The 26002-nt window shown below is 43.9% G+C and overlaps 1 protein-coding gene across 2 annotated transcripts in view; it reads left to right on the forward strand.

Annotated features, from left to right (window-relative positions):
* The window catches only part of LOC126524512 (monocarboxylate transporter 13-like), an 84059-nt gene extending 58720 nt beyond the window's left edge, over nucleotides 1–25339 (forward strand). For both annotated transcript variants that reach the window (XM_055067345.2, XM_050172812.3), the window contains 3 exons: nucleotides 15107–15250; nucleotides 19397–20251; nucleotides 22547–25339. In XM_055067345.2, the coding sequence (XP_054923320.2) occupies nucleotides 15107–15250; nucleotides 19397–20251; nucleotides 22547–22767 (1220 nt within the window). In that variant the 3' untranslated portion in view covers nucleotides 22768–25339. The remainder of the gene's footprint in view (nucleotides 1–15106; nucleotides 15251–19396; nucleotides 20252–22546) is intronic.
* Nucleotides 25340–26002: the final 663 nt, after the last annotated feature.

Below are 26002 nucleotides of genomic sequence, written 5' to 3' on the forward strand. Positions count from 1 at the left end.
AACGGTCGTCATAACTACCACGTCCAAAATTAGGCCAAGTTGGTGGTGGGCCATATGTTGTTGTCTTTTCGCGCCGGCGACAAAAAACGAGCAATGTGTCCTGAGGCGCCACAGCTGTAACACACAGGCGATGCGCGACCGACGTTGTATGCCTCGGAGTCAACCCTGGGACGCTGCGAATAATAAACGCGATCTTCCGAATTCCGATTCGTGGTGGTAGCTCGATGAGTTCGTTGATCGTGCGTCATGTCGTTGGGAAAGGTACATCGGTGCTGTCGCAGCTGATCGACTCGACAGTTTGCAACGCCTGGCATGGCAGACAATGCTGACACAGCAGATGCATGTTCTTGAGGTTGGTTGGAAGCGCAACCAAGCTGCTCAACATCCGCCTCTTTGGTGTGTCGTTCAAGTTCTTCGCGGACAATGTGCCTTATAGTTGCCGCAAGGTCAAACTGAAAACTTTAGTTGTCGTTTTCGTCAACGCTTGCCACCGTTGTGACATTTGCTAGCCTTCCAAACTTTGGCGTGATACGGCGCAGATTCAAGGCCTCAAATGTGCGGCAATGCTCGATGAGGTCGGCGACCGAGGCGAGACTCTCCTTTCCGATTAAACAATTGTAAACATCCTCGGCTATGCCTTTGAGAAGGTGTCCAACCTTGTCCTCTTCGGACATTCGAGGATTGACAGTCCTGCAAAGCGTCAGGATCGCCTCTATATACCTAGTACAGGTCTCACCTGGGACTTGAGCGCGCTGAAGCAATGTCTGCTCCGCCCGCTTCCTTTTCGTGGTGGAATCGCCAAAGCACTCTGTGAGGTGAGTAACGAAGCTGTCCCACGTTGTGAACGTATCTTCATGGTTCTCGAACCACACTAGCACAGTGTCTGTGAGGAACAAAACCACATTGTCGAGCTGAGTCGTGAAGTTCCAGCCGTTTTACTTGCTCACAAGCTGTAGTGGGTGAGCCATTCCTCCGCGTTCTCGCCGAATTTTCCAGAGATAGGGCGGGGCTCCATCTGATGCATCCAGGCACCGGTTGTTCGCACTGGAGCAGCCAGAGAAGGGTGTTGGTCGCTGCTGTGGGACATCGGGATCTCAAGTGGCGTTGCAGGCAGTCAAGCGAGGCGTCGGCTCCGGCGTGGCACTTGCTGCAGCAGCTCTGTCGTCTTGGTCGAAGTACCCCGCACCTCCACCACAAAACTGTTACGATTAATGTTCAACCGGCTTTATTCAAGGGACGAGGTTGATGGTGAAGTCAAGATGGCGTCCTCAGGCTGCACCAGCTCACGTCTTCTTCTTCTTCTCCTCGCCTTGCTCATGCCGTAGCAATATATATATATATATATATATACATATATATATATATATATATATATATATATATATATATATATATATATATATATATACACACAAAAAAATGTTCGTTCACGGGCGAATCGGAAGACAGCGAAACCGGATTTTTCTATGGCACTTAGCTCATAACGCGCTGTTCTCATTTAAAAATGGTAAAAGAAATACCGTCCACTATGTGCTCACTTTCACAGCAAAAGAGGCGCACGCATCTCAGTTGGCACGCCTCGACGGCGCGTTTCGGGAGTTTCTGCTGCCTATTTCGTGAGCCTTACGTGCCTAAAAATTTCCTTGATTTGTCCACGATAGATGCCTTTAGCTGATCGCGATGGATAACTGAATATTGAACGATGTCTAAACAGTTCTGGCACTGGCCGATAGTACTGAGGCAGTTTTTCTTTTCTCCATAACTCACTCATTAATAGACTAATCTTCCAGCCCTTTTTTTTGATTGACTTGATATAAGGAGATGTTGACGCACAATTTAAGGCGCCGGCTACTCCTTAGCTCATGAATGGTTCCATCATACAACTTACAGGGTTCAAGATAACATATAAAATAATCTTTTCACACAAGCACCAGGACTTATGACGCAACGTTTTCCCAGAAAGGCTATGACGTAAGAAGCACATGGTACATGCAATATACAAGGTAAATGTCTCCATAGTCATGTAGATAAAAGTCTCAAAAATACAAATGATACTGTCGCCTAATAACACAGTCTCTATTCAGCGGGTGGTACATTCGTCGTGTAAATGCATTATCACGTATAGTCACAACAGAACAGTCAACATAACATAATTCACAAACACATGCATATATACAGCGTCATTGAAATGAAAGGAACAATAAAAGCGTTAATAACGTCCAAGAATGCTGCTGTCGTTAAGAAAAGTTTTTAGTGTTTTTAAAGCGCTCTTCTTCAAAGACGTTGTTGGCCAAGGACCAAAAAATTTCTTCAAACTGAAAGGTCTGGGATCTAATTTAATTAGGGTTAATTTAAGTCGGCATCTTGGTGAGTCGTGATGAGACCAATCTAGAAGGAGGTGATATATATCTTCGTCTACAAATCCACAATCACATTCGTAGGTTTCCGCACAGCCGATTCTGTGTAAGAAATGCTTTGTGTAGGCAGTGCCTAGCCCTAATCGATGAATAAGCGTTTCTATAGTTCTGTCTAATGATAATGAAAATTTTAATTCAATGAACTGATCAATATTGCTACGGGATAGTATTTCCAATGACGAAGAGCCGAGCAGTAAGAAGACGACGACAGCGATTAAAAGCTAGCGCGGGCTGTTGCCTCTTGGCCAAGCGCAGCGTATTTTCTTGTAAATATACTTGCACATAGCTTTTCATCTGCGTCTTCCTACGTAACAATATGGTATAAGTCTGAGCTCTTTGAATTCTGGTCAAAGCAAGTGTTTCTACACATTTTGAAAGACGTTGTCCTTATAATGCAACGCAATTCAGTCTTTGATATTGGGAGCGCAACTGCATTATCTTTGAGGCGTGCTTGTCATGCTGCTTCATCGGCTGCTGTGTTTGCAGGAACGTTACAATGCCCTTTTATCCACTGAAATGCTATTGCATGTTTCGCTGCGCTTGCCTTTGTGAGCTTTTTGTTGCAGAGTGATGTTAGAGCCGCCTGTCAATCGCTGAAAATTACCCATTTTTGCGCATATCTTACTGACAATATAAATTTTATCACACATAGGATTGCGAACAGTTCAGCTGTTGTCGACGAAGTCGCACGAGAGAACTTAAATGATTCTTGTTTGTTGAGGCGCGGTAAAATGAATGATGACGTTGACGAGGTTGCTGTGCTGGAGCCAACTGTATAGACGTGTGTGTATCCTGAATACCACATCTATATCTGGTAAAGTGCTAGTTGTTGAGCAGCTTGAATGAACATGTCTTTTTTTCTGGATATCCCGTCTACTCACAATTCGATTTTTGGAAGTGTAAACAGCCATGGAGGATATTCGACGTCTGAGTTCCAAAATTGATTTCTTGGCAGTACGTGAAGATTTTGTCGAATTTCTATATGAGCATAACTTTCATATCGTTTCATTATGTCTAGAGCCAATGGGTGACTTTTATGCTGTGTTTGAAGATGGAAATAATGTCGGCATGTTTCTGTAGTCACATAACTGGAAATGGTGACTGGCGAGCCTCAGCTATTACAAGGTAGCTAGAAGTCGCTCGTGGGACTCCTAGACATATGCGTAGCCCTCTGGCTAAAAGTCTTTGAAGGCGCTCTTCTGACGGGTGGGAAAGTCCGTGTAAGATGGGAGCGGAATATGCAATTTTTTGCCGTATTAATGCACTGTAAACAGTCAGCATGGACAATACTGATCCGCCCCATGATGTGCCTGCAAGTCTGCGAAGTACAGTCACTATGGCATTGACCTCGTTTTCGAGTTTTTTTATGTGGGGCGTCCCGGATAGCTGCCTATCAAGTATTATGCCAAGAAATCGATGCTGTGTGACAATCATTAGAGGGTGTCCTTCCAGGTTAAGAAGGAAATTTTTTAACTGCCTCCGAGTAAAGGGTAATAGAGCCGTTTTTGCGCGTGATAGAACCATTCCTCTCTGCCTCAAAAATTGGTTAATTATATTTATGCCGTATTTCAATGCCATCTGAAAAAATTGAGCATTAGACCTAGATGTCCAAATACACACATCATCTGCATACAGTGAAAACTTTACCTGTGATGGCTGTCTTCTTGCTAAACCAGCCATGACGCAGTTAAAAAAAGGGGGCTGTGTACGCTTCCCTGTGGTACTGCTTGTTTGACAACATGTTCAGCACTTTCCTTCACCCGTCTGAACAAATGTGTTGCGGCCTCATAAAAATGCAGAAGTCCATCGCAAGGACCTGCCAGACAGTCCAAGTTGCAACGTACTTAGTAGAACATGAACGTGGCTAACAGTGTCAAATGCCCTTTTGATATCTAGGAATACCGCTATCGTCATGTTTCTACGTGCACGCTTGTGTTCCACACAGGTTATTATACCTAATATTACATCCATTGTGCATCTATGTTTTCTAAAACCTCCTAAGTAATTGGACAACACACTCGCCTAATTACACCACCATTGAAGTCGCGCGTCAATCATTTTCTCCATTACTTTGCATAAACAACTTGTCACGTTAACTGGGCGGAAGGATTCAAGGCACAAGGGCGTCTTACCTGGTTTTAACATTGGCATGATTCGAGCGACTTTCCAAGAGTCAGGTACAGTTTCTTCTATCCATAAATCATTATACACGTCTGGCGTACCTGTCGGTCCGAGGTCTCTTAGCATATTGTACGTAAGGCCATCAGGCCCAGTAACAGATTTTTGGCGACATGATGCAATTGCACATTGAAGCTCACTTAATGTGAAAGTATGATATAATTGAGGATGTTGGGCGCAGTAGCAAGCAGTAATTTTCTGCTTAGCTCCCACTACTGAAATATCAAATTCTGCACATTGCGATGAAAAAGCAGGTCTGGAAATGAGCTCGCAAAATTCATCTGCGACTATTATCTCACACGTGTCACGAGCTACAGCGAGAGAACGAAATGGGAAGTTCTGTGTTACAGGTCCGCTTAAAGAACGAATTACTCGAAAAATTCGTGGGACAAACGTGTGGGGAGACAGCGTGCCGCAGAAATCGCGCCAGCGCCGTTTGCCTAAATTTTCCATGCGCCCGCGCATTACTTTGTGTATTTTCTGAGCGTTTTTGTATACTTCCAAACTTCCGCTGCGTGGGTACGCTCTTTGCGATCGGCGTCTGATGGCTCTTAGGTGTTCATACTCTCCGTCAACTGCAGCATAATCTTTTGGAATTGAGACATTCTTTGTGCATATGTTCATAGTAAGCTGCAAAAGTTCTGTAAATCTTTCCACTGTTGCATGTTGAATAATTTGATCCGTTAGGCGGTACCGGAAAGCTTGCCAGTTGGTTAGTCTGCTGTAACGCCTGATATCATAATAGTGCATGCTAGGGTGATTTACAAGGATGGGAAAATGATCACTTCCGCACGTTTCCATATCTGTTGAACATCCCACACGATTAACTAGCTTATGTGAACACAGGGTAACATCTATGCAGCTCGAATATCTATATCCACGAATAAATGTTGGCGACCCATCGTTTAGAACACTGAAGTTGAATTTATCTATGGCGCACTCAATAACGTTACCACGTGCATCACAATGATCACTGCCGCAGATGATGTTGTGTGCATTGAAGTCGCGACATACAAATACATTAGAATGAGGTGTTTTGAAGATATCCACTACCGCTTCTACTGAATTGCGGTTTGAAGCTGTAGATATAGATTAATCACTGTTATGCAGAGCTTGTCAAAGGATACTTGACATGCGATGAATGCCGGGAAGTCTGAGTCACTGGAGCGAATTTCATAAGATGGTAGGTCCTTTCTGACGTACAGGAGCACTGTGCTAACAGCACCTTGACGAGAAGTCTTGTATATCACATAATTCGAGAGGCGAAAGTCGTCATTGATTCCCGCCTCTTGAATGCAAAGTATTGGAAAGTTGTATTGCACAAGCAGTTTACGAAAATCAGCACACTTCCTTCGAAAACTGTTGACATTTCGCTGAAATGTGGAGACATTTTTGTAGAGGTTATTGATGTACTGCCTGCCGCAGTTTCGGCCCGGAAGGTTGACACAATAGTGCTTCCAGAGGCAGCAAGGCTTTCACTTCTGGTAGGTTGCTTGCTTCCGGCAGAGCAGATAGGACTGCCTTAAGAGCTGCGAAAAGCATTGGCAAAATCAGTTGTGTCACCAATGCGGTGGTATTTTCGCTATTAGCTGGCGTTACTCCTGCAGTAGCTGCGTAAGGTCGCTGAAAAAAATGTGAGCGAATATTGGAGCTTTCTTGTGTATTACTTTCTGCCTGTTGTCGTCTGGGTTTCCGTAACATTGATGCATAAGACCAGGCGCCTGACTGTGATCCTCTTGACTGGTCTCTTGATTGCACTGTTGGTTGTTCTCTTGAGGAAGAATAGCTTATTGATTCTCGTGGCTGTGGTGGTTCCGGTGCCCGCTGATGTGGGTGATCTTGCACTGGATGAACAATCTCAAGGTTTGGGGCGGGTTCATTGCGTCGCGGTTGTCTTCCATGGATAAGTTCATGTCGACGCATTTGTGCCGCTGCCTTGTTCTGAGGGCAACCTGAGAAGAAGGCGGCATGGTTCCCCGCATAATTCGCACATTTAAGTTGAAGTGACTTGCACTCCTCGTGGTCATGATCGTCTGAGCAGATTTTGCATCGACGTGTGCTGCGGCAGGTTTTCGATATGTGCCCAAAAGTCTGGCAATTATAGCAGGGAAGTGCTGCCCTTAGGTATTCTTCTACGGGATGACTGGTGAAGCCCAGGTAAATTCTTCCTGGAATAGGGCCATCGTCTGTGAAGGTCAGAATTACCGTGTGAAGTGGATGTGACTTTACTGCTTCATCTTCTTGGCGGGAATACCTTTTCTGTCTGCGTGCCGATATAACTCCTGCGTCTTTCAAGAAGTCTAGGAGTTGTTCGTCTGTATACTGCAGAGACACATGTCTTACTTTCCCAACGTTTCGCGTGTATGACTCCGGGATGAATGGCTTGACTTCCGGGCCACCTACATTTGAGAGCATCAAAATATGTTTTGTGGGTGCTAAGGAAGCAACGCTGAGACTGAAACTTTCATCTCTGTTTTTCCTGAGAGACTGTACTTTTTCTTTGGCAGCGGAAGCTATTTCGGCAGACACTCGGTTTGGATTTATTTGCCAAAAAGTAGTACCTTCCCTTGTTGGGCGAAACACAACCCGAATGCCTTCTGCTCGCTTTTTCTTATACGTGACCAAAGTAAATGTTGCATCTTTACCCATCTCTTGTTCATCACGTAGCTCATAATTCGATGCTGTATCATCATATTTGCTGTCTTCTAGGCCAAGTTTCTTGGTCTCGGCTTCACCGTCCGCCATTATTCCTGAATTCGCCGACGTGGATTCCGAGTTGTGGAGAACCAAACGTGCCGGCATTATGAAGCTTTGTGACGCTTGCGAGGCCCCAGGCTTTTCATTACGGCCTGCCGCATCATTCACATGGCTTGCTACACTTGTACAAGCATAATGATCCTGACGATGTTCATGGCTTCCGACCACCGTAGTGGAAGGGTAATAGCCAGGTCCTCAAAAAGGAAACGTCGTACCTGTAAGGCGCCCTGCTCGCTGAATCTTCACCCTACGTCTTGTTAGTCAATCGGCGTCAATGGTAGCCGTAACTTTCCAAAAAACCAGAAAAATCTGAGCACCACACAAAGACAGCGACCGAACAGATACACGAAGTATCATATGCCGATTTGTAGAACACCTGCAGAAACTGCCGATCGAGTTTCCTGTATGACATGTCTCACGACGTCTTTCTTTTTTTCCGGGTTGCAAACGAAGCGCGCGATATATGAAAAAACCATGTGATGGAACGCTTGTGCTGTGGTATGGTGCTTCTCTCAAACGTGCATTCGGTGAACAACGCCAGCAGCTTGCATTTAGCCCCTCATTCGACAGGAGCAGTCGGCCGAGCTGCCTACTACCGTCATAACACCCTGCCGCTTCCCCTTCGCCAGTTGCGGTGCAGCTGACCTTGTTTAGCGAACGCATGCTTGGGAGCAGCACGATACCTCTGCGCAAGCACTCCGTCGCATAGCTTTTTTTTATATTTCGCGGGCTTTCTTTGCAACCCGGGAAAAATGACTGCGTGAGAGGTATTGTAAAGGAAACAACTCAATCGGTTGTTTCTTAAGGTGCTCCACAAACCCGCCTATCATACCTGGGGTCCTCAGCCAATTATTTGAAAGTTGCGTAACTAAACTTAAGTAATGAGTGAGTTATGGGGAAAACAAAAATTGCGTGAGTTACTACAGGCTATTGCGAACAGTATGCGTTCGGTTCAATTTTTAATGTCTTGGCTCAACTTACATGGGACGACCTGCATCTTTGCAGATATATTAGTGAATGCAGCAGGCACTGTGACGAATTTCTAACCCCTGTTGGTTTGACATGTAATCTTTCTCTTTTGCGCATAGCCAGCAACCATAGTCAGGAAAATCTGGAATGCTTCGAAGAGAAAGCTTCGCTTGAACAAATTTTTACTAAATGCGTAACGCCATTAAACTTGGTAAAGCGGTTATCTAGTCATGGGTTTCGCATGTATTTGAATAAAAATTAGAGGTTGCGCAGAGATTGTGCACCATAAACCACGCTCCAAATATAGTATCGCTATTTTGACATAACTTGTGCCTTTCCTCGGAACGCTGATATTAATATCAAGAATAAGGAACTAAATGTCATATGACGAGACATGTGAAGCCTTGTTTCAGGACTGGTGCCACATTTTATTGGCATATAATTTTACTTTCCTAGCAGAGATGAGACAGATTAAACAAATGTGTGTATAGTATCACCCGCCCTTGGCACTATCGTCTCCTTTCATCCGCGTTGGCTCTTTCATCTATTTGCTGTGCTCCTACGCTCGGTTACAAGGACACCGAGGGGCGACGCTCGCTGCAGGAAGGGGCACCTAAAAGCTGTTCGCTAAAGTAAGCAGTGATAGACTTAGTGTTCTTGCATAATTAGTATTTCAGTTAGATTTGTCTTTAGTGCTTCCTGAAAAATAGCGCTACATTTCCTATTCTATTTACCCAAATTGTGGTACCTATGACGTTGGCTTCTGCTGTGTGTATGTACCACAAAATACAAAAACGTAAAAAAAAACCTGTATGAAAAACGAAATGTATAAAAGCATAGCGTATAATATGGGCTCTTTAGTTTGTTTTCTTTAAATGGAGATCTGAGTGCTGTGGAATTATTAAAAAACAGAAATAGTTTAGCAGCCTATCTCAAACAGGCAGAGCACTACGCGACAATATTTGTTGATAAATCCGGCCCGCAGTAAATATGCTGAGCGTTCAATGCTTCGCTATCGAAAACAAACAGTACAAGTAGAAGCAAGATTCTCGTGGACGTTACAGCACACGCAGGTGAAATGTTAACCTACACATTTATTGATAACTTTTTTCAAGTTAGAAAAAAATGATGGCTGAAATACCGTCTATGCTGATCCTCTGAGCCTCATGACATTCAATAGAGCGAGAGAGAGAGAGAGAGGAGTCAACTTTTATTCATGCCAGAAATCATACACCGGGGTAAGATTTTTTTTTCCTTACAAAATGCAGACAAATTCATCACTGGCTGCAATACTAAAGAACAACAGCTCCAGCGGAAAAGGATATATAAATGCTGGGGCCATAAACACAACGTGTGATACAATAGCACCAACGCCTTCACAAATATTCAGTCAAATGCTTTACTTGAAAAATGTCTTGAGTTAGAAATGTCGAGCTCTATGCAATATTATCATTGATTCCACCTGTTGCGTATGCTCCCTCCAAACCTATTGTAATCTTATTACACGCGCGACACGAAGCGTGTAGCAGTTTCTGGGCGCCATCCTGGCGCCAGCGATTACGCTGGAACTTTGGACGACAGAAGTTGGTTTCCACTGACCAGGAGATTTTTTTTGGCCGAGATATCGGAGATGGCTTATTATCACTAACACTGTATTGTCAATCATTTTATTATCTGCAAACTGCATGCTGCCAATACATATACATGACTAATGTATGGCTACATTACTCGATAACGCGTTTATGCCCAATAAGAATAAGAACGCATATTAGTCAAACTGGCAGATGCATCAATTAGAGGCTAAAATAGCGTCAATATAATGTCACCAGAGTAATCCCAGGCCGTTTGGGCATCCATTGCCGAGATTGTAACAGCAAACCCATGTTTGATAGTACCATTTTGTATAGGGCTCATCGCACAATGACAAGACAGATTGTGGAAGCTTACGAAATTGCTAAATTACAAGATGCATGAGCAAGTCATCAGTATCGCTACCTGAATAAGAGATACGATTCATCAGTTTGTCGCTGTGACTATTGCAGTGTATATTTTGAACATACCTTAGACATGTGTACGGTTCATCGACAAGCACCGCTGAATTTTTTTTTTTTGTCTCGTTTGATTTCGTTCGTTCGGCGCGCGACAATGAAATCTATAGTAGTAAGTAACACTGTCTGTGTATGTGCGTTTTTTCTACGTCCTTGTTCAGTCGCACTTAGACATTCTGTAATGGAGTGAAACTAACTAGCCCGCCAACGTGCTTTAACAATATACGACACACGTCCTACATTCAACAAAGCTGTTCCGGTGCTTCTTTACGCATGCGTCCTTTCTTATACCATCTGATTTAGTTTTTTTTTTTCGTACAGTCTCAACAGCTTGGTCGCAGGGGAAAGGAGAGCGTTAAGTTTTCCACATAGAAATACCTTCAAGTTACGAGACAAGTGGTGGACATATAAGGAATAATAGCAAAACTTTTTTCTTGCGATATCAATCATAAGACACCCCAGGCGAACTTCCTGCTCGTCGTCGCTGTGCAGGTCCGTGCAGCTCCGTACATATTTAGGTATATGTATTGTATATGTCTATACAGATAGTACATGCTGTTTAATAACGCTATACTTTTCTATCACCAGGTTTCTCAAACGAGGCCTTGCGTTTCTGACTAAGTTTTACTGAGACTTTTGAGAGTAGCCACCCGCAAATAAAAGTCATTAAACATAACGTTCACAGCTCACGGAGTTTAACTCGAATGTTCTCAGACTATAAATAATAAAACTACCAGAACGCTATTCATTGCGAATCTTGAAAGTGATGTAATTTCACTGGCGCGGCTCATTACGAACTGCGTAGTGGTGCCTGTGCGATGCCATTATAGAGACTACACGGCATGTGAAAGCTTCTAAAGCTGCCAAAATTTTCTATGTCACGTTAGCCAGACACGCTTATAGTTAGAACACAAAGCGAGGAGCTCAAGCGTAACGCTAAAGCCTTCTTACTAGGGCGTGCCTCGTAGTCAGCTCGTGGTTGCGGCACGTAACTCATAGTTATTCTTTTTATTTATACATTGCTTAATCGTGCTATCTAATGTCTGAAACTGCAAGTTGTCCTAGTATTCACCTAGGGCGTAGTCTACAGCATCATCTGCATTAGATTTCTTTCACAAACCTTTTCTCGCACTTGCTTCGGCCTTCCTTCTTTGTTTGCATTACTGTTGCATTACTTTATTTAAAGTGAAAATTCGAACGTAAGCAATCTTTTTAGAAGCCACGCTCACTTTCACGAGCGGGCGTGCATCAGAAGCGCGATATTTTACTCGCTTGTTGTGCAACCAGAAGTGCACCACTTGCTGCACACGTTGCCCATAAGATGAAGTATTTATCCGTCGTACTTTTGAAAAAAAAAAGGTGTTTTGGATACCATTCCCCTTTAATTCGGCTCAAAACTTTTCAATCGGCACGTGACGACAAAGTTCCGAGTTCACAAGTTAAGTGACCAGACGTGAATTTTATTCAGAGTATAACAGTTGTACAAGTGCACGTTACGAAAAGGACCGGAGGCAAAATTCCTGAAGAGGCTTGTCCTCATACAAACAGTCATAGCAATTGACAAGCAGCAGCAAAGACAGTTTTCAACGTAGTGAACTTAGAGTAAGATCAGTCACACAATATGAAAACGCGCATTGAGTGGCATCACCCAACATCTGACAGTACGTTCACTGAATAGATATGCTACCTTCTGTAATGCAGCAACAATTCTGCAACGCTCCATTTGTGAGCCCTAAAAGAAGTACTCTCATGAAGGTATCAATGTGGTTGTTATTGTTAAGAAAATGTATTGGTTGAAATTCAAACTTTCGTGCTGCATATTTCCTTATCTGTAGCGTTCTTCAAGAGAAATTCTTCAAATTGGGCTTCGTTTGTGGAGGGGATTTCAGGTTGTAGATAATTTTACCTTTATTGTTAGGTGTGTGATGCGACTCCATTGCATTACTGCAGGTTATAAAAAAATAATAAGCAAATAAATTAATAAAGGAAATGAAATGAAATTAGTTGCTTTATATTCATTATGCTTATGTAACAGAAATGCACCCGCCGTGGTTGCTCAATGGCTATGGTGCTGGGCTGCTGAGCACGAGGTCGCGGGATCGAATCCCGGCCATGGCGGCACATTACGATAGAGGCGAAATGCGAAAACACCCGTGTACTTAGATTTAGGTGCACGTTAAAGATCCCCAGTAGTCCCAATTTCCGGAGTCCTCCACTACGGCGTGCCTCATAATCAGAAAGTGGTTTTGGCACGTCTAACCCCATAATTTAATTTTAACAGAAATGCGTTGCCGTGCTGTTGGAATATGGTATGTGGGCGACCGCATTTATTGCGCTCTTTTGAATGGTAAAACGTGCATTGAGGTTTACTCGTGTGAGCTCAGCCTAAGAAACATCATTGCATACGAGATTGAATGAGCCTAAAGTTCTTCCTTTACCCGTACCTGGTAGGAGGCACCAAAAATTTTATATTCTTCCATCATATTGAAAAATGTTTGCGATACTTGTAACGCGTTCTGTTCAGTTAGTTATTCACGCAAAGTGACGCCGAGAAATTTGGCCCATACGACATCTTCAATTGCACTGCGCGAAAACGTTGCACAGAAAATTAAAGCTAAAGATTTTATTTTGGCTTTTTTAAGAATTAGTTGCAAGTTATTCTCACTCAGCCGCATTGCCAATTCATTCATCCATGCATTTCCATTTTTGGTTATCAGATTCACAATAGCGGCCGATAAAAAGCACGTTGGCGTCAGCTGCTTTTAATACCATTTAGGGCGTATTAGCAAGGTTAAACACATTGTCACGTAGTAGTGACGGGGAAGCACACAGCAGCAAAAATGGTAATACCTAACATTTTATGGGGCAAAACTCTGGCCACAAAAGCAAGTTACACTGAAAGCACGACGATACCTGCGAACACAGTCGGCGATCATCGGAGTCTGATCTGCCGGTCAAGCGTGCCGGCTCTGATGCATCTGCCAGTTGAAAATTTGGACAATCTTCCCATAATTTGCACAAAAGCGCCGCCGGCTTTGCCACTTCGTGATTTGCTGCCTTCGATATTGGCTGGCATGATGCCTGGTGTTTGTTATCGCAGGTATGCGTTACTCACCCACACGGTGGTGAATAAAAAAGAAACGATTGAATGATAAAAATGTTTGCGCACGTGATCTATACAGCTCTTCTGTCATGCTGGTATTGCACAGAATAGGTGGAAATCACCTAAAATTAAAAATTGATTTCAAAGCGTTGGCTTTCCCTTAGCTCATTCGAGTTTCACGCGGTATATATTCGCAATTCACAGCGCAGACCTTGGCAGCTCGTCAGTTTGGCCACGGGGCACAAAGCTTAGTTTGCTTCAATAACAGCAGATGCTGTAGCCCTCCGTGCTTCACGGGCGGCGCAACCCATCCATTGCGCACGCAGTGTCGTGAATGCTTTGCTTTGCCGCGGCGCTGTCACGGGTCGGCTTTCCCTTAGTGTGCCGGTGGAAGCATGGGTGTTTATAGACGCGTTGTGTTAAGCAGATCGAGAGTGTTTACCCTAACGGTGTATTTCTTTTTAGCTGGGACCACCTGCGACGATGGTTCACTCGATGCGCTGCCCACAGGCCCAGCTGTGCCATTACTATGATAGGAGCACGGTAGTTTAAACCTGAACGTCAAACTTACTAAACACTGAAAATTTGCCGAAGCAGGACTTCCAGACCCCCAAGTGATTCAGCCAGCTCGAGATGACACGCGAGAATGCCCAGCCAGCACCAAGCTTACGCTTGAGAATTCACGTTACAAACACGTAACTATCGCGTGATTTCATTGCGAATAGCGTTCGTGGCATTTTCAGACGACTTTTCTTGCCAGCTATCTATCTAGATATCTACCTGTCCCACCGAAGATGCAGTGCAACCACGGCGATAGTACAGTCTCAATACGTGGGGCGGTGGCGTATACGCGTGTGCCCTTAGCATGTGCCGCTCTTAGCTGAACCTTTCTGACGCCAACTTTGGTATGTGCCACTGTGTATATGCCTCTCTGCCCACATGACATAAGCAACTGGGTCTACGCCCCACCGCATAAGTGCTGCTCCTCAACTCCACGTTTGACGTCAACTTGGGTCCTTGTGCATCAGTGGGTATGCGTCAACATCACAGCGGCGCCGCTAGAAGGCGCAGCTTGTCCAAAAGAATCGCTACGACCGAATCTATTACAGGTATAGCTAGCGCTACAAGGCAGATTAATAGGGAAAAAAAAAGAACGATTAATTTGATTTATAGAAAAATGCTAGATGAAAAACATGTATAAAATACCTGAATAAACCAAGAAGGTTAGGTGACTACTTCTCACTGCCCTGTTTCAAAGGAGATGCCATAAGATCATCATCATCATCATAGTCATCACCATGATCAAAGCGCGAGATAGAAGACCATCACACCTTATGCAGGAAATATTTAGGCTATTCGCTTACTCGGATTAACCATCACAGATGTCTTTTCTCCAAACTGTTTGAACGCGAATGCCACCGGGTGCCACCAGACGTCACCGTGCTACTCCTGATGTGGATGCAGTGCCTTAGCATTAGTCCATGTAGGGGCTACTAAGTGGCCCCTGAATATATTTTCTCGTCGAGTCATTTTCACGCAAAGTGGTCTGCGAAATTAAAGCACTAGGTCTAAAGTTGATGCAGGCCTTGCTTAGCATTCTCTTTGAAGATTCTTCGCTATGTCCCTCAACGCAGGGCTCGTGGCGGGACCTCTATGCCAGACGATTGGCGCAGTCCCCGTCCTGCACGCAGGATGCGCCATCATGTGGGTATCGCTTATCACCAGCAGCTTTTCCCGAAGCATTACTGGACTGACATTCACCATGGGTGCCTTGTTTGGTGAGCACAGACACTGCATCATTTTATTGTAGTACTGTCTTTAACATCTTCTTGATGCTTATTCGCGTGTCAGCGACAGGGGCTCGATCGGTATCCTGTGACCAGCGGCTTGTTGTCCTTTGCATTCAACTTCCCATTGCTTGATCAGACTGACCTGAGCAGGACTCACATGTCTGTTTGTTGCTTAAACCATACACCTTTGTATACTTTTATGACTAAATTAGGGTAGCGCGACAAACAGGGAAGAATGCGAAAGGACACAAGAAGGGCTTGCTTGCCAATAAAAGTTTATTCGAACAAACCGAGCATTTGAAATCAAGAAGTTCTGACGGCGCCATCGCGAGAACTCCAAGAAAACTACTTAGCAAGGTGAATGTAAGAAAAAATATGAGAAACAAATATAGAGCGAAAGAATAAAAGAACAATGCCAGACAACGTATGTGCCAAAATGTTTAGTTGTGTTAAATGGATTTCGTTAAATTTTCGTGACTGCGCACCCCGTACTGGTTGCCTGAATTCAGTTTTTTTTTATTATACTATTAGCCCTAATTAGTCTTGTTGCACTTTCATGAGCTGCGACTCTGTGGGGCTGTTTAGATCTCTGAAGCCCAAATTAGTTTTGAATGTGAACTCTTGATGTAGTTATTGAAACAGCTGCTTAGATGTTTGAGCTTCACCGAATGGGCTTAAAATACGTAAGTTAATGCCCCTTAGCTTGTCAGGAAACTTTGTCGAGAGCTTCAGATAAGGACAGACGGCGCCAGGAGAGGCGCTGGCGCAAGTAGAACAGAATGAATCAGTCACCGCGGTGAGATGACAGGGGCTCCGCGATGATGCGAATTTTCACCAGGAACAATGTGACTCCCGTATTTATTACCGCATGTTTGTGGACTGAACACGCAGCGGGAACAGAAGGAGAAGGAATTTAGTATCGGAAGCTTTTGTGCTTACCTTACACACCACAGCGATTATGTGTACGTGACCAACTAGGTCGCAGATCTCGCGCAATATGGTTTCGACGGTGCAGTTTATTTATTTATTTATTTATTTATTTATTTATTTATTTATTTATTTCATTACTCTCAGGGCCCGAGGGCAATACAGAGGGGAGTGGGTACGTTCCATAAAGTGGAAAATGGAAAAAAAAAGCAGCAGTAATTGTATAAAACTGCAAATAAAAAAATAAAAGGTTACATCAATACAATAAAGGAAATTAACAATAAATAGCGCGCAGCACATGGAGAAAGAAAAAATAGTTGCCCAATAGCGATTCTCTCTGTCTTTGCTCTTAACTCTGAGTTTAGCATTTCAATTTTTTTTTACTACGTTCGACTGGCTCGATAATCGAGTACATCTGCGCAAGTTGGCGCGGAACGTAAAATGCGCGTGCTGGTTCTAAACAATATATGAATGGCATTGACGTGAAAAAATTTGCTTTCCGCCAGGCTGTATAATTAGTACGTTCATGCATTGATGGTGTTAAGCGTCCCAAAATATGGTTCTGAGAGGGTGTCCTACCGCTTCAAAACCCGCGAACTTGGGATGACCAGTACAGCCTACGTAGCCAATCAGCCATCGCGGCGGAGGAAGAAATTGTAGCAACACTTCGGACGAAGATGACGGCTAGAAGGAAACAAACGTTTGTTGAATCATTCTTTTGCGTTGACAACTCAGGCGCGGTAGGAAATAACGTCTTTGAGCACATATTATGATCTGTGCTAGCTGCGCCTCTCCTTGCAGAATAGTCCCTTTGCTTAACGAAAGCGCAAAATGGTAGCCACAAATGAACGATTTAATATAGGGGAAACGCAAACAGGGGCGCTATAACGTAAAACTATTCCAAACTTTTCTATTCCAATTCTGCTATCAGCCCTCCACGATTGGTCAAAAACTTTTTTCGACCACCCCCACTTCACCTGTCTGTCACGCGACGTCACGAAAACCGCGATACCTCCCCATCTGATATGATGTGTACACACTGATTATGCATGATTTGACAGAAAAAAGAAAAACAGTTATTTCTTATTCGACCCCTTTTCGCCATTAGCCCTCGGCTATTGGTAAAAAGGTTTCGGGGTGCACCCACTTCACCTGCCTGTCACGCGACGTCACAAAACCGCAAGAACTCACCGCGTCAAAGTGACGTGTACGTGATAAAGATGCATTAATATGCCGAACAAAACTGAAATTTCTTCGGAATAGCCGTAGGCTGCCCCGTTCCGAAAGGAATGGAAGATGGCTGCCGCCGATCGCTCAGACGCTGGCTACTCGCACCTGCCGGAGAGCATGAGTGTATTTGCGTAGAATAAAACTTCTTGCGTGGCCGTGTAACGTTTTCGAGCACTTTCGGCACGTTCATCCCCTCATTCTGCCAACTCTTCTTTGCTGAGGGTCCGCTTTAGCGTCATTCTTGAGCTTCCGTTGCATGCCGCCGCTATTTTCGACCAGCCACCGCAAGCTAAGTAAGGGAAAGCCGACCAATCGTAGACGCCGGCACCACCCTCTTCATCTGGTTATCGACTTTCAGTGCAGTGGCTCGGCCCCATCGAATCCCTCTCCAGTTGAGCGTTCTCCTCGCCTCTTGTCAGCCAATTAGATACGACAAACCGCTCAGTGTAGGCAATGTTATTCGTTTTTAAAGCAAGCAAAAGTTACCTCCTATGAACGAGGAGAGCGTTTGATTAGTCTATTCAGACAACCCTGCGGATGACCGCCCGGTGCTTGCGTTGGCGGTTACGCAAATTTGACGTCAGGAGATTGGAATAGAAACATATTGGAATAGTTTTACGTTATAGGGCCCCAGGTATCGGGTCAAGGAATGAAACTGTGTAACTAGACGAGGCTGTTTCTCCGGCTTAGAAAAGTGATTCGGTAGGCCTTCAAAAATCCTAGGAATGGCGTCTGCTTTCTGTTTAAAGAAATAACTTTGCAGCGAAATATTTTACTTCCCCGCGCACTCATCTGCACGAAAACTATCATTGTCAACAAAATGTTCTCCACATATGCGAACGCGCCTCCGGCTGTAAGTGAAGCCGATAAATTCTCACTACCAAATGGCTCGCATCTACTTGTCGCGTAGGTCCCCCTTGGTAGGCAAACAACGTTGGCGCCCTTGCAATTGAACCGACAGGCAGGTCCGCAAGAAGTATTAGGCATTGTCGCTGTCATGAAACATTGCTGTCACCACACGGGTAGATATGCACAATGCTCAAAGATGTAAACTTGACAGTGACTAGCATATTTTACGCCTAATCACATGTAAGTTCGATATGCACTTTCTGTTTGGCCATCATACGTTTTCGGGTCTCAATTAAGGAGCGGTCACCAATTACGGTTAATCTGTAAAAAAAAAACGCATTGCAATAGTTCCAAAATTGTTAGCGTTTCGCTTTTCGAGTATTCTACAAAAATCGGAGCGGCAAATTTCTCGTTGCACCAGCAATATTCAAGCACCTCTAATGACAGTCGGCCCTTGCGTAATAGTTGGCGTAGGTACAGAACGCCCATGGAGCTCTAGCGGCGTCCACCCCTATGTCCTTCGATATACGCCAGCACCGCGGTACCTACACTTCGGGCGCTATGAGAAACACACCAATAGCGTAACGCGGGAGTTTCTTGACCACAAGAAAAGTATTCCATGCGGGAGATGGAAATTCAAGACGATGAGCAAAACGAGAACAAGGTGAAAGCTGTCACCTTGTTCTCGTTTCGCTCATCGTAGTAATACTGATATTACAGTAGATTACACGTGCTTATGGAAGGCTTCTAACTTTGCAGATAACTATGTTTTATAATTCTTAACCATCGCGCAGTTAAGAATTAACCACGCGATGTTCCTGAAGCTCATAGCTACGTAGCTCCACTGGAACGTCACTTTCATTATACTGAGTGTTGTCATATTGCTGATTTGACATGTCGTTGCCGCTGATAATGTCTCTGTTCGAGTCGCTTTTATTCATATGGGATCGACATAATATTTCAAACTGCGCCTGCATCTTGGGTAAACTACTGTCCTGCAGTTATGTGAAATAAATGAAGGAATAATATGGACGGCCTTTAAGTTTCCTGTAAATTATTCAATAAGTAGCCCCTCGCACGTTTTAGAACAGTGAATGACATGCTTGTTTTATTCCCCTTCTCTCTTAGGAATTGGCTCTGGTACCACGTTCATTACACTGCACGTCATAGTGAATCAGAATTTCAAGAAATACAAAGGGCTTGCGCTCGGGATCATGTACACCGGCTGTACGGCCTCTGCCTTCATTTTCCCTAGACTCCTGCTCTTCCTTACCAATGCCTACGGCTTTCGAGGAAGCATGCTAATATACGGTGGTATCACGATGCACGCAACCGCCCTGGCCTTGCTGCTAAAGAAGCCAGACTCGACACACCATAACAGCGAGCACAAAAAGTCCACGGATGCAGAAAAGAAAGCGGGGATCTTTACCGTTGAAAGAAAAGAGAGCAACAATTTACAAACTCCTGGCGAAGAAGCAACCGCCAACGAGACACCACCGGACCATACTAGTTTATTATACGGTATGACGGTGTTGAGGAGTCCCATGCTCTACGTCATTTTGTTCACGTACACCGTTTTATTCTTCAACTATGGCGTGTTTATGACAACTATTGTGGACTTTGCCGTCGACCGGGGTTCTTCAGTTGCCAGCGCAGTGAACCTCGTGCCGCTCTTTTCTATCACGGACACTGTGGGGCGTCTGGGCCTTCCCGTGCTGGCAGACCGTGGATACATACGCCGCAGTACTCTGACAATGCTGAACTATTCGCTCATGGCGGTCTGCATGTTCGCGCTGCCTTTCTCGTCGTCGTACGCCTCCCTGCTGGGCGTGTGCATGTTCGTGGCACTGTTCCAGGGATGCGGTATTCCTCTCTATCCCGCTCTCATGGCCGAGTACATCGGGCTTGAAAGGCTGCCTATTGGCTACGGCATCGTGGGAACAGTGGCGGGTCCATTGTTCTTATTGAACCCATTATACATTGGTAAGCGCAAGTGTTTTGTCCGTTATCTGCACATATATGTGCCATAAATAATAATATATAATATGTGCCATAAAGTTATTCGTTGAACATTTATACAATATTGCGTTAACATTTAAACAATAAATTGCAATTATTAAGCATGTAATATGCAACGTTTCGAGAATTCTAGCTCAAACACTACAATTCTGCCATCTGCAACACATAACTTAAAAAAAAAGTTTTGGGAGTCTTCTCAAGAATACTTATTATAGAGAATGCTTTGTGTGCTTTAAAAGAAACTTATCAGAAATATATTTTGCTGATGTGACTTCGTATCGTATAAATATCGCTTACCTTGTTCCAAACTAATAGAAATAATTTATCCAGGGTACTCTGTGAAGATAAACTTTTATTACACTTCACACAAATATTAAGTGCGTGTCTTGTGCGGGTAATCTATGATTAAAATAAGGCTCACCCATTAATTATATTCATTACAGATTTCAGCATAAATCTATATAACATAATTGCAGAGAGTTCAATAAAAATTAATCTGCAACATTTTTTTAAGCCGCATAAAATTATAACTTTATGCAGCGTTCCGTAGTAAGCAGCGCTCCGAAAACGTACTGGGCAAAAAAGAAAAGTCTGTAGGAGATGCTTTTAAAAAAAAGTGTGCAGGTCCAGAGCACATGCTGCAATCTATGTAGTGCTAATATTTAGTCAAGCGGGGAAATTATTATGTTCAAACTAAATGCAATGGGTGCAATTTTGACTGTTTTGCACTGTAAAATTTGTATTCTTCTGAAATGTTTATACGTAGTAGGCTAGTACACGTAACAAAAAAGTCACAAATACGATTACTATTACTGATTTCAAATATATAACTGATTGAACTATCCGAACAATCCGGAAAAAGTTACCGATTACTATAACGTTGTTTTTCTCTCTCCTTTTACTATCAGTGCAAAATACAGTAAATAGAATGAGCTGGCTGCATCTTTCAATGCGTTCATTGCAGCCCTTGACACGCTGTTTACCTGCACTAAGAATTGGCTTTCGAAATTTTCTGAGGTAATCTTCCTTCGCTCGATGTGGGCCCTGAAGAGAAGGGCTGTGTCGTGATGTGCTAACACCTTGGCGAACAAAATAGTGGTTGTTCACTATAGCGAAAACCGGTTCTGGGCTGTCTGTGAAAAGCAGCGCTTCATTGTTGATAGGGCCTGGACAACACGGCCCGTCATTAACTAAAAAAAATGCCCATAGGAGATTCTCCGGCATTGGCATTCGAAATGACCATGTCTATCGATCTACAGAAGCGTTGCTTCAATTTCTCGGCCAACATCTCGTTGACCTTCTCCCGAAGCACTTGTGAAATAATTAGGCATTTAGATTTAAACGGCTATTACCGGACACCAGCGAACGTTCATGTTTCTTGAAAAGGTGGCGAAATTGGCAATGTAATTTAACATAAAGCTGCATATTATTACGCTCTAAAACTGTTCGCGTAATATGACCGCAAGGAATAGGTGTGTATGCGTCGCATATATATCAAACGGATGGAACTATAAAATTTTGATTGCCAAAAGCTTATTCCAATATCGAAGAATTCACGAAGAGCGCTAACCAAAGCATAGATGAAATGAGTAGCAGCTCTTGTCGCCTATGAAGGCCGCCTAGAAGCATGGCCAGCAGTGAGAGAGGGGAAGTAAAGCGTAAAAGTTGGACTTCCAAGACAGTTGGCAATCTTCGAGCCTGCCACGTTCAACTGATGGAGACGCAGCTGCAAGACGCTTATTGCGCGAAGGAAGTAACCCACGTACATGTTTGCATGCCTTGGGAGCATGTAGTCTTCGTCTTGCGCGAAAATCCGTGAACATTATGCACGAACGATGGCGATTAACCCTGCTACTTCCTATTACCGGAAGACTGCAGAGCTGTAGTTGCGAATTTCCTGCCTGGATATTGCATGCAGCTTAGGAAAACCTACCTTGAACGAGTATTATATCATTTCACTTGCGTAAAAAGTTACAACAAAATAATTCACCGCCGTATTGAAGCCAGCGCAACCTATTTTTTCTTAGCCGTGTTAGTCAAATAGCACAAAACTAGTAAAACGTTGTGGTGCCCAAACAGCGCCTCCTGGCAAAATTAACCGGGATAATATACAAAAAAATACCTATACTTCATAACTGAACTTCGCAGCAAATGATATCTTCTAGCAGAAGATAACCATGTCAGTTCTAATATTGTTGTAATATTGATTCTGAGCCATAATCTTAATATTAGGGATTTTTCCTTTTCTAATTTCTTTAGGATACTTCAGGGACAAGAGAGGTTCCTACGACGACATGTATAAGGTTCAATCCTTAACCCTAATTCTGCTTGGAGTCACCTGGATGATCGTCGTCTGTGTCGAAAGGAGAAGAAAAGGAACTTCGACCCAATGCCGCAACAACGGAGAGAACTTGCACATCGTTTCCAGCTCTTCATCTCTTCACTCCTCGGGAAAATATCAGTCGCTTTCGTGCTCGTAAACATAATTCTTTACAGCAAGCGGCCTGCTTGGAACTGTTAATCGTGACGTGCAATGCTTGGTTGAGCCACAGAACCGTAACTACTTCTGTGCAGTGCAATTCCTTATGGCGCCATACTGACGCCTATGGATATTGAAGTTCTAGAAAAAAAAAATAGACACACAGATACATTGGCACTCTCGCCATAATTCGAATGACAGGGAAGTTGAGTGCGAATGGGAGGTTTAACCTGTCAGCATTTGAGGCAAGGGACACACTACTTCGGGCGATTCGATCCCCAACGCACGATGAAGTGCTGTTTCTTGTGTAACAGTGCTTGGTGAAGTAAATGACTCACAAGGCTCTGGCACTTGTATAAATATATTAAAATCTAGTCTGCGCATTCCATTTCTTCAAAAAGATAGCGATATAACGGCGTTCATAGATAAAAAAAAAAACATGCGTATCTCAGGCCGCTGTCTCGTGGGCTCCTCGTGCAGTAGGTTTACCATCTCTATTTCAATTGGCACATAGGCACGCTGGCGTGCATGTCTCGGTATAAAAGGATGAGGCATTTCGGCCTCCGGAGTGACAACGGTACTGCGGTACTAAGTGAATGAGAGTAAAACCTGTTACGTCGATAGCGTTTTTGTTCCGTCCGACTTGAGGCTACAGACGAGTGGCTGGAATACGTGCATGTATATCGCTGGAGTTTGTGACCTTACAAATGAAGCACTAGTCACCTCAATCTCGGCCGTTTATTTTCTTTTTTTTTTGTGCTCGCCGTGTGAAGGTACTGAGCCCTGAATGACAAAAAAAAATTATGGAATGAAATTTAACGCTAGGCTCGCTGCGCGAGAAATTGGCAGGCTTAAAGCAACCCTTAGTCAATTCCTGTCCTAAACAACTCGCTTTCATGTTTAAGTACATACCATTTAGGAAATGTTAGCGCCGTTAAGTGCCGTCAGCAGCTCATTTGCGCATTGAATGGATGCATAGTAAACATGATCGAAGACACCTTCACTGAACAAAAGAAAGCTAACGGAACAAAAGAAGCCAACGGCGAGGGAGCGTTTGATTCTGTCGAAACCTCAGCAGTCATGGAGGCATTACGGAATCAGGGTGTAGACGACCCGTATGTAAAAATAGTGAAAGATATCTATAGCGGCTCCACAGCCACCGTAGTCCTCCATAAAGAAAGCAACAAAATTCCAATAAAGAAGGGCGTCAGGCAGGGAGATAGGATCTCTCCAATGCTATTCACAGCGTGTTTACAGGAGGTATTCAGAGACCTGGATTGGGAAGAATTGGCGATAAGAGTTAATGGAGAATACCTTAGTAACTTGCGATTCGGTGATGATATTGCCTTCCTTAGTAACTCAGGGGACCAATTGCAATGCATGCTCACTGACCTGGAGAGGCAAAGCAGAAGAGTGGGTCTAAAAATTTATCTGCAGGAAACTAAAGTAATGTTTAACAGTCTCGGAAGAGAACAGCAATTTACAATAGGTAGCGAGGCACTGGAAGTGGTAAGGGCAGGTAGGGCGGCGGATCCGGACCTACTTAGGGCAGGTAGTGACGGCGGATCCGGATCATGACACTGAAATAATCAGAAGAATAGGAATGGGCTGGGTTGCGTTTGGCAGGCATTCTCAGATCATGAACAGCAGGTTGCCATTATCCCTCAAGAGAAAAGTGTATAATAGCTGTGTCTTACCAGTACTCACCTACGGGGCAGAAACCTGGAGGCTTGCGAAAAGGGTTCTCCTTCAATTGAGGACGACGCAACGAGCTATGGAAAGAAGAATGATGGGTGTAACGTTAAGGGATAAGAAAAGAGCAGATTGGGTGAGGGAACAAACGCGACGTAATGACATCTTAGTTGAAATCAAGAAAAAAGAATTGGGCATGGGCAGGACATGTAATGAGGAGGGAAGATAACCGATGGTCATTAAGGGTTACGGACTTAGCAGAGGGCGGCAGGAAGTTAGGTGGGCGAATGAGATTAAGAAGTTTGCAGGGATGACATGGCCACAATTAATACATGACCGGGGTTGTTGGAGAAGTATGGGAGAAGCCTTTGCCCTGCAGTGGGCTAACCAGGCTGATGATGATGAACGGGATGAAAATGGCCAAAGAAGTCAGGTGATATGTATGCACTAAAGACAACTCACAAGAAAGGTCACATAACGAACAGCGGAATATAAAGTCAGGTTACTCAGATACACTAAAGACGGGAAAAAACGTGAACGTGACATTGTGTGAGCACCAGATTAAGTGAGAATAGCATGTCGTTGAGGGACCTCTCATTCTTCTGTACACTACCTGTAAACAAACGATCGTGTGATACGAGGCGTATGTTCAAAAGAAACACAAGGTGTTCTACTGCAGTAGGACTAGGCGGGCCACATAAACGAGAATGTAGACACGACAATAAGCTGAACGTCAATCAGAATGCATGATGGTCGTGTTTTGCACCATTCGTGGATGATTATAGTTGTCTGTACTCTCGTTTGTTTGTTAGCGAGTGGCCAGGCGCATGTGTATCGTTGCCATATGGATGCTTTCCCAATAAATAACAGTTGCGATTGAGCGACCGTGTTCTGTCTTGCACCACCCGTTGTGTTACCTTGCGCGCTGCTACTAGTTTCCTAGTAAATATGGAGTCAAATCACAGAAAGCACATGAATTCAAGCACCGTAAAAAAAATTATAAATTAAGGCGAAATAAAACTGCTCATTTTTTGCCTCGATAAAAGAGACACAGGACTGAAAGGAATGACTCGGACACAGCGCGAACTTCCAAAGCTTGGCTTATTTTCCGACACTATATATGCGTATATAGAAAACAGATAGTAGCACGCGCAGGGTGCCTTTGCGACGGTTTAGCAGTTTAAAAACAGCAAAGATGCATGTGTGCGAAAGTTGAGGTAAAATTTTGCGAATGAGTATGTAGTGGTTGCAAGGTTAACAGAGCAGTCTGTGAAGCCCTCCCCATCTAGCCACTTTCTGCGTCTTGTTTAGAAAATTTATCTTTTTTTCTTGGAACTGGATTAAGAGACCATAGACTCGTCTCTTAATCTTGCAACCATTAGATTTCTTCTTTACAACATTTTACCTTAATTTAGAGACACATGCATGTTTGTTGTTTTTAAAGTGCTAAACCTGTACAAATGCGCCAGCGCATGCTGCTATCTGTTCTTTTTATCATATTTACGTGTTCCCCCTCGGAAAATAAAGCAAACGTTGAAAGTAGC

Source organism: Dermacentor andersoni, chromosome 3 (assembly GCF_023375885.2).
Source record: "Dermacentor andersoni chromosome 3, qqDerAnde1_hic_scaffold, whole genome shotgun sequence".
Lineage (NCBI taxonomy): Eukaryota > Metazoa > Arthropoda > Arachnida > Ixodida > Ixodidae > Dermacentor > Dermacentor andersoni.